General features: G+C 33.0%; 1 protein-coding gene across 1 annotated transcript; it reads left to right on the top strand.

The window, feature by feature from the left end:
- The first annotated feature begins 4227 nt into the window (after nucleotides 1-4227).
- LOC149563588 (putative L-type lectin-domain containing receptor kinase S.5) lies at nucleotides 4228-7717 on the top strand. Its single transcript, XM_089824036.1, has 2 exons — nucleotides 4228-5663; nucleotides 6720-7717. The coding sequence occupies exons 1-2, from the start codon at nucleotides 4363-4365 to the stop codon at nucleotides 7396-7398; spliced, it is 1980 nt and encodes a 659-aa protein (XP_089680162.1). The 5' UTR covers nucleotides 4228-4362; the 3' UTR covers nucleotides 7399-7717.
- The last annotated feature ends 1972 nt before the right edge of the window (nucleotides 7718-9689 follow it).

Below are 9689 nucleotides of genomic sequence, written 5' to 3'. Positions count from 1 at the left end.
CTCAAATTAGGAACTTAAATTCTATTATTTTTGATAAAATATGGGGAACATAAAAATGTAAGCATCTATCTCCTGACACAAACCTTAATATTAATCTAAAAACATTTTGAGAGAAATTGGACACTTGACAATGATCACTACAAAACTGACCCCTTTTTGCTCATGACTAGTAACATAGTTTTTCTCCCCATACATAAAAAATAGATGCGTTGTCCATGAAAACTAGTCACATGATTAAAATAATTAAGAGAAGAATTAAATTTTTTACATTTTAATATAACAAGTATTTTAATTTTTTTTCTAATAATGTTAATTTTCTCAATTTAATAAATCATAGGACATAGTGCATGTCCAATAAATTAATTTTTAAAAATTTAATCTATCATACAACACAAGGCATCAATTTAACCAATCATAAGAAATAAGGTACACCCTATTCATAATAAGAATAAATCCATATGCATTATTATTGTGTGTGTTTTTGAGAGAGAGAGAGAGAGAGAGAGAGAGAGAGAGAGAGAGAGAGAGAGAGAGAGAGAGGTGTCAAACTAAATTATTTCCACCTCAACCATGTTCTCATTTTTAGGTGTTCAATGCACTCATTTAAACTCAAATTTTGATGAATACATTAGTGCATAAATTCATGATCATGATACAAATTCATGCAATTTAAAATAATTCATTATGAAAAATTATGAAGGTATGTTATGCTTTAGGTCAACTTATCAGAACAACTAATTTTAAGTATTTATAACTAAAAACAAGTTTTTTTGAAACATATGGTCCAGCTAGATGCATTCTAGCTATGTTCCTTAGATTTTATGACTGGAAGTGTCTATTGAATGCATATTTTAGATAATTTTAAATTACAAAAAAATAAAATTATTTCCAAAAAGTGATGTTTCAACAACTCATACTCATTTTAATTATATTTGAAAAATATTAAATACCATTTTGTAAATCTATAACTAAATTTATATTTAAAAAAATATTTAATTACCTTTTTATATTTTATATTTAATTTTGATTGAAGTATTTATCGACACAAAAATATGCAGTTGAATATCTTGTCATGGATATATATATATATATATATATATATATATATATATATATATATATATATATATATATATATATATATATATATATATATATATATATATATATATATATATATATATATATATATATATATATATATATATATATATATATATATATGATACACAGAGGAAAAAATCTATTTCAAGAAGATATAATTTAGCTTTATTTTGGATTAATAGTTAAAACAAAAGATAACGTTGAATGGAATAGATATATTTTAGTATACATAAATGTTTGATTTATATTTAAATATACATTTATAAAATTAGTGAAAAATATATCTAGACACTAAAGTTTTGAGTTATTTATACATTAAAAAATGAATAAAAAAGAAAAAAAATACTATATAAAGGTTGAGAGACTATATTAATATTATATCATTCACTACACTTAATTTTTATTTTATTAAAAATTATATTTCTAATTTTTTTATTAAAAAAAGTATAAATATAAAATACATACAAGATTAAACATTTCATTAGTTTACATCATTTAAAAAATCTAAACACATATCATTCTTTTTAATGATTCAGTTTAAAAACATGAATAAGTGTTAACCATTTCTTTTATAAAATTGTAAGACAACTTTATAATTTTACCCCACCACCTCTTAAATCTCCATTTTATACATTGATACTAATCTCATATAATTATCATTCTTGCACATATATTTATCAATGCATCAAATAACATATGTTAATACTTCAAATGTCTGATCTAGTTTTAATGTTTTATCACTTTTAGAGAATTTATGAAAAAAAAACTTAAGATGTGACATGGGGTGATCAAATTGGTCACCATAGACAAGTGTGAAGTGCAACACCATGTAAACAAATCATAAATTGACTTAAAGTATAAATTGTAATAAATGCCCATAGGGGAAAAAACAAAATATAGTTTAAGGGAACACCATAAGTGCATACAAAAAATATATACTACACTATACATGAGGGAAAAAAATCTAGATTGCAAGGAATCACCTAAGAATGAGAACCCCAATTCCTTTTGGAGGAGGGTTAGTGAGTTCTCAACTAGTTCTTTGAAAGTTGGAACCCTACTTTTCTCTTACACTCCTTGCTCTACTACTGTTCCTAATTCAACATAGACATCCAAAATATATTAGAAGTTCTAACTCTTTGACACAAATGTTAGGCCAATTATTAAACAATAGATTCTTTTTGTTTGGGAATATAATACATATTACTAGGCCAAGATATTATGTCATAGTGGAATTAAATTTATATTATTATAATCATAATTGTTGTTTTACAAATATATACTCTAATGCAAGTTATGTAAGATTGTATTTGATTAGCTTGACTAACTTGAGAAACATTCTTAATTATATACCATACATATAAATAATTTTTAAATAATTGATTGATTAAATATAATTACAAATATAATTACAAATATAATTGTTACAAAATTAAGAAGATAGAGAGCCATTTTCATCTAGATGTTAAAACATTACATAAATTTTTACTTATTTTCTTTTTATAAAATATATAAAATAAATAACTGTACTCTGATTATTTTCTATCAAATTTTGTACTAATAAGAAAATATATACACTCACTTAACTTATGATGTTTTGCAACATATTTAAATATTTAATAATTTTCAATATAGTAGTTTATTTAATTTAGACCATTCAATAAAAATAATACTAAACAACTAGTTTATTTGATTTTATACTACAAGTTCAAAAGATAATATGTTTGTTGAATACTACATTTAAAAAATCCCAATAAAAAAAAATCTCTTCCAAATTTAAGCTCTTCAATTACTTCATATATATTTTCTAATAGTGTTATTTGACTAATCTAATGTCATGTCAAAGTTTTAACATGGAGACTTAGATGACTTTTCTCCAATGTAGAGTTCTTATTTATGAAAACAATGCACCACTTGGTATTTGGATACAATTAAATGAAGTGATCGTAATGGTTTTTAGAGTTTGAAATGACTTCTCTTCAATGTAAAGTCCTTCTTCTAAGATATTTGGGCTAGAAAATAATGACCCACTTGATATATGGGTACAACAAATAGAGTGAATGGAATGGCTTATGAAGATTGAGATGTCTTCTTTGTTATGTAAAGCTCTTATTCAAGAAGAATTTGATAAGAAAACAATGACATTCTTGATATTTGGATACAATAAATGGAGTGAATATAATAGCTTATAGAGACCCATATGACTTGTCTCTAATATTAAATTATTTATAAATTTTAATTAGTAACATTGAATGTAATGACTTACCTTTTTTTTTGATGGAGGGTTCATACCTGCAAGGCAACTCAGCGAGGCACAAAGCTTGCGAGCTACCAACATGCGAAGGCAACCACATAGACGATTTAGGGACCTGATACGAGTCCACTCGTGGCTGAAACCTCTTAGGCTTAGAGCCAAGGATTGAGGGACATCCACGCCATCAAAATCACCTGGGGCACGCTCCCAACCTCATCCTTATGATGTCGGAGCCTTGCACTACTTGATCCCTGGTGGGCTCTTTGTGAACCATTCAACTTCACCACTAGACCAAGGATCCATTGACTAATGACTTACTTTTAAATATGATATATGATATTGTATATACAAGAAATCTCATATTGCTCTCAACCACAACCGTGGGCTCTTTGTGAACCATTCAACTTCACCACTAGACCAAGGACCCATTGACTAATGACTTACTTTTAAATATGATATATGATATTGTATATACAAGAAATCTCATATTGCTATCAACCACAACCGTTGTTATAGAATTAGTGAGGTGGCAGCGACCACGTTTTAAAGAGTTGTGCTGTGCCCACATACTCACACTCGATTCATCAGGTCTTTTCCTCCATTAATACGAACGATTCTCAACATTGAAATCTTATCTAAAAAATATGATTCTCAACATCGACTTGTTATCTAAAAATTGATGGAGCGTTGAACCTTTCAACAAAGAACAGGAAAAAAATCTAAGATCACAAAGAGAAAGAAAGAGAATAATATATTCCTACTGAAGAGGAGGGACAAAAAAACATCACGACACTGAAGGGATAAGATATGCATGGTGTCCGTATTCTTGAGGAAACTACCAATAGAGATCACAAATAAAAAAATTCACGTGAGGCACTGTAAATCATTGACTCAGAGTGAAGACTATTTCTCTTCCATGTCTTACTCTTCCCCATAATTCATTTGCCCTAAATAAAGAGGTAGCCCGATACCATTCTAAAGCCTCACTACTCAGCAGCCTCTAAATGGGGTTTCATGGAGATTTACTCATGGCCATAATCTATATTCTACTGGTACAAACTGTTAGTGAGAATTTCAATTTCCAGCATTTCAGTACAGATAACAACAGCCTCCTCACATTCTACAACTCCGTCATAGTCTATGGGTCCTTGCAAGTCACAGCAGAAACTGTAAATCAAGAGGCCCTGTATTCCCTACAAAACAGAGACGGAAGAGTCATATTCAATCATCCATACAGACTATGGAAAGACCCCAACAGTTCAGTATCATTCAATTCCACTTTTGTTTTCAACATTGCACCCGCGAACAACAGAAGTGCAATAGGTGAGGGCATGGCGTTTATAATATCTTCAAACAAAGAAATCAGACACGGCCCTGATGCAAGCCATGGACGCTGGCTGGGGCTCTTCAATTCCAGCATTGATGGACTGAGAAGCAACAAGATGGTAGCAGTTGAATTCGACACAGTTAAGAGCAACGGTACAAACGATCCAGATGATAATCACGTAGCCATTGATGTCAACAGCATAAATTCCAAAAAGATTGCGTCTCTTGATGTGGGTAGTATCAATTTAAAGAGCGAAGAAAACATCACGGTGTGGATTCAGTACAGCGGGATTCAAAAGCTTCTGAAGGTTTATATCGCAAAGACGCCATATGGGATTCCCTCACAGCCTGTTCTACAGTATCCCATCAATCTCGCTCATTTTCTTGACCCATTAGTCAATTTTGGCTTCACGGCTTCCACGGGGAATAACACTGAGCTTAACTGCGTCCATTCATGGAGTCTCGAGATCGAAGAGCTCGAAACCTGCAAACACAACTGGGGACTAAAGATCGGACTTTTGGTCTCTGGAATGGCTCTTGCAGTCTTCTTTGGCGTTGTCATCGTTATATTTTATATGAAGCACCGGAAGTATAAGGCAGAAGCGGCTGTCATTTCAGATGCCCTTCGTAAACTTCCTGGTCAGCCACATGAATTCAAATACAGAACCCTCCAGAACGCCACGCAGAATTTCAGCACGCAGTCTCAGATTGGCTGTGGTGGGTGCGGAGCGGTTTATAAAGCGCATCTGCGGAAGAACAAGACTGCGGTGGCTGTGAAGCGCATATTCAAAGACTCCGCGCAAGGGAAAGAGGAGTTTATCTCGGAGATCAGAATAATCAATCAGCTCCGCCATAGAAACTTGGTGCCTCTCGTTGGATGGTGTCATGAGAAGGGGAATCTTCTGATGGTGTATGAGTACATGCCCAACGGCAGCCTCGAAAAATATATAGCCGAAGGCCATCTGGATTGGGAGCAGAGGTATTTACGATCTCTATATAGTAAGCTATTGCAATTCATCATCTATCAATCTGATTTTGATAATTTGATAGAGAAGCTCGTGTAATATGAATTTTGATCATTTGGTAGAGAATTGTTTGAATATGATCTTTCATTATTTAATATAAAATTCTAAATTGGGTTGCAAGTAAAGTAGTTTGGTTTGGTTTTATGACAGAATTTGTAAGCAAAGTGGTTTTAATGATATAGGAAATTTTATAGTAAGAGCGTTTCAATTCGAGTAGAACTGAGATTGGTGATGTTCTAGGAAGTTTTAGTGTTTCACGTCTGTGAGCATCGTTTAGATGCAGTTAAAGTTTCATTTATTCCCATGATAGATGGGTTCTTTGAACCACTATTCTTGAAAAAAGGATCAATGAGTTTGACTTAAAAACTAGACAAGTTGTTGTGAGCATCACCTAGATGCAATGAGTTGCTAAGGGTTTCATTTATTCTCATGATAGATGGGTTCATGTGAACCACTATTCGTAAAACATGGATCAATGAGTTTAACTCAAAATCTCCTCAAGTGGTTGTAAGCATCACCTAGACTCAATGGGTGCTAAATGTTTCATTCATTCTCATGAAAGATGGGTTCTCGCTGACCACTGCTCATGAAACATGGACCAATGAGTTTGACTTAAAAATTGCACAAGCTACTGTGATCATCACCTAGATGCAGTGAGTGGAAAGTGAATAAGAGATATAATGTTGTTAATCACACTCATGAAACATGGATCAATAAATTTGACTCAAAAATTACACAAATTGCTTTGAATATCACCTAGATGCAATGAGTGATGAGTGTTTCATTCATTGTCACAGAGCTGACTTCTTGTAAGCCACTACTCATAAAATATGGATAAATGTGTTTGATTCGAAATCTATACAAGTTATTGTGAACATCATCAATAAAGACTAATTTTTTCATTCTCATGAAATATAAGTTCTTATGAACTACTACTTATGAATCAATGAATTTGACTCTAAAAGTTCAGCTATTGTAATCTCTTACTTTATCTGTCGTATTTCTTTCAGGTACAAAATCATATCCGGGTTGGCGTCTGCGCTGGTTTACCTCCACGAGGAATGCGAGCAACAGGTAATCCACCGTGACCTAAAGCCAAGCAACATCATGCTGGACTCAGAATACAATGCTCGCTTGGGAGACTTTGGGCTTGCTCGAATAATTCAACCCAACAGGATGTCTTTCACAGCGAGTCGTGTAGCGGGCACACTTGGGTACATTGCTCCAGAGTGTTTTCACACTGGAAGAGCCACTGTTGAATCGGATGTTTTTGGTTTCGGCGCCATTGTTCTTGAAATTGTTTGTGGAAGGGCTCCTTGGGCTCTGTTAAATGGGCTCGATTTGGTGGGTTGGGTGTGGAAATTGTACACAGAGAATAGGCTCTTTGAAGCTGTTGAGTGCCGTTTGCCTCTGCCTCCGCCTGCTGATCAAGGTCTTGCCACTGTTAATCAGGATGATATAATGTGTTTGTTCATGGTGGGTTTGGCCTGCTCACATCCCAATCCACCAGATCGGCCAACTATGAGACAGGTGAAACAGATTCTGTGCAGGGAAAGACCGCTTCCGTATGTCCCAACATTTCGGCCACCGTTTGTTTGGCTTCATTCTGACTACGACGATAGCAGTTTGATGGGCAGCACAGTTAGTACAGGTAGAGAAAGTATGCCCAATTCGTTTGTAAAGGCATAGTTATTTAGGATAGAAAGTGGGTTGGGACAGGAAGACTTAGTTAGAGTAATTTGTGTTGATCGGTTTGTAGTTTTCTGTTGCTTGTACGATGGTGGTGGACTGATAGGAGTAAGAATTGGCAAAGGATTATAGGAATGTTCAAAAGATTATATGAATATGTCTATTAGGTGAGCTATATAAATCATGCAATGTTGAAGATTAGTTGAATTATAATCAGATTTGAGAGGAAAGGAACTATGAAAGGTATGAATATTGGAGATGAAAGTATCGTCTTTGTATTAGTGCTTATTTCAAATTGATTAAGTTGAAGTTGTACAAATTCTATTTCATGGGTATTGTATGTGATATAAATATGTATTCTTGATTGAATTTGTATTTGAATTTTGATTTCAAAAGTATTGTATAATTAAATGTTAAAAAAATTGTACAAACATAAATTCTTATTTATTATAGTAATAATTTTAGGTTTGACTATTGATATCAGCTTATGTCGCTGACATAAAGTTACACAAATTCTATCTTAGAAAGATTGCATGAGAAGATTTATTTGTAGTCTCAGCTATTTAGCTTAAATCTATACTTGAAACCTCATTTTAAAATAATAATATAGAAATATTCATACAAACATAAATATTCATGTGTTTGGTTTGAATGTTTGAGATGTGACATGCAATCTTATAGGATTTCATTTCATAATTGTTGTATGAAATGATTTATATGGACTTTGAACATTATGAAATAAACATGCATTCAAAATTTTACTTCAAAAATATTGTACACACACACACACACACAAGATTGTACAAACATAAATATCCATGTGCTAATTGTTACGAAAGCTACTTGCAGAAAATGCCTTCCAAATGCCAATTTACACAATAAATATAAAAGATTGTAAATCTACTTTAGAACATTGAGATGCATGCAAAAAACAAGAATATTGAAAAAAAAATGCACACAAGATAGACATAGACCAGATTTAATGTGGGAAACCCTTTCACAAAAAACCTACCACCCAAAAACCCTTGAGAAACTTTGTATTATAGTAAAAAATTTACATAGAATAAACTCTAGTTTCTAAATAGGTTGACAGATTTAGATTGTAATACAATCAACCTGTTACCTAGCTTTCATAGCCTTATTCAATTCCTAACAATTTCCATAGACATTTATACATATTGAAATTTATTATGGATTCTAGTGCATTAACTATCCCAGAACAATTTGGTTATTGGTAGCTTTGGAACTCATCCATGCAATGGTCAACCATCCATCTGACAGCCACTCCTTCAGGTATTAGATGTCTCTAGTGACTTGGACACCTCCAGTCACTTTGACACCTTCAATGATGCAGATACCTTCAGTGATACAAACACCTTTGATCACACGCCTTTAGTCACACAGATGCCTTCAGTCACACAAATGCTTTTGGTAATGCGGATTCCTTTAGTCATGTGGATGCCTTCATCTCGAACACCTTTGGCATCAGGTTAGTCCCTTTGGCATATCGAATTCACCACACACTTGTGCTAGGATTTACTGCACTGAAACCATACCCACTTCATTGCCAGACATACCACAATGCCAAGTCATGATAGACCCTTCACCATACAGAGGAATAACATGTACAATTTTTCAATTTACAAGTATGGTATCTCACCATACGGTGAACAAACACCATTCAAACTTATCATTCTCAATAGTCTCCCACCTGACAAGTATGTACTAATATCCACATAGATACTTCACATGACCATGCCCATCATATGAACTTAACCATGTCCATTATCAACAACATCACATAGAGGTGCAATAAAAGGCTCGTAGCATCAAGAACATAAACAACACACTACCCATTTACCATGCCCTTCTCCTTACACTTCTAAATACCGCATAGTCCTCCTGCTAAAACCTTCAACTATTCCAACAAACACATCTCTAATCACAAGAGATAACAACATCATCTCCATCTCTAAGTACATAATCAACATGACAACATGATCTAGACAATCTCAACCAGAGAGATTACATGCTTCGTTTAAACATATGATAACATGTTAAATGAAAAACATAAACCACACCATTATCAAAGACTCTAATGCAGGAGCATCCTGGGTGTAAGAGCAATCTTGCATCAACAAAAACTATTTCATTTTAGTTCTTTTAATAAGTGTTGTCTTAATGCAAATTTGATGTTTGTGGAGGATTTCTACTTAGTAAGTTAGTCATATGAACTCAGAATGTTCTAATTTTAGAGGCGGATCTTCATCTTAGATATATCAGCCTACCAA

Source organism: Cupressus sempervirens, chromosome 4 (genome assembly GCF_028749045.1).
Source record: "Cupressus sempervirens isolate cs-2001-9-10 chromosome 4, ASM2874904v1, whole genome shotgun sequence".
Lineage (NCBI taxonomy): Eukaryota > Viridiplantae > Streptophyta > Pinopsida > Cupressales > Cupressaceae > Cupressus > Cupressus sempervirens.
The sequence above is the reverse complement of the archived record's forward strand: the minus strand, read 5'-3'. Positions and strand labels throughout refer to the sequence as shown.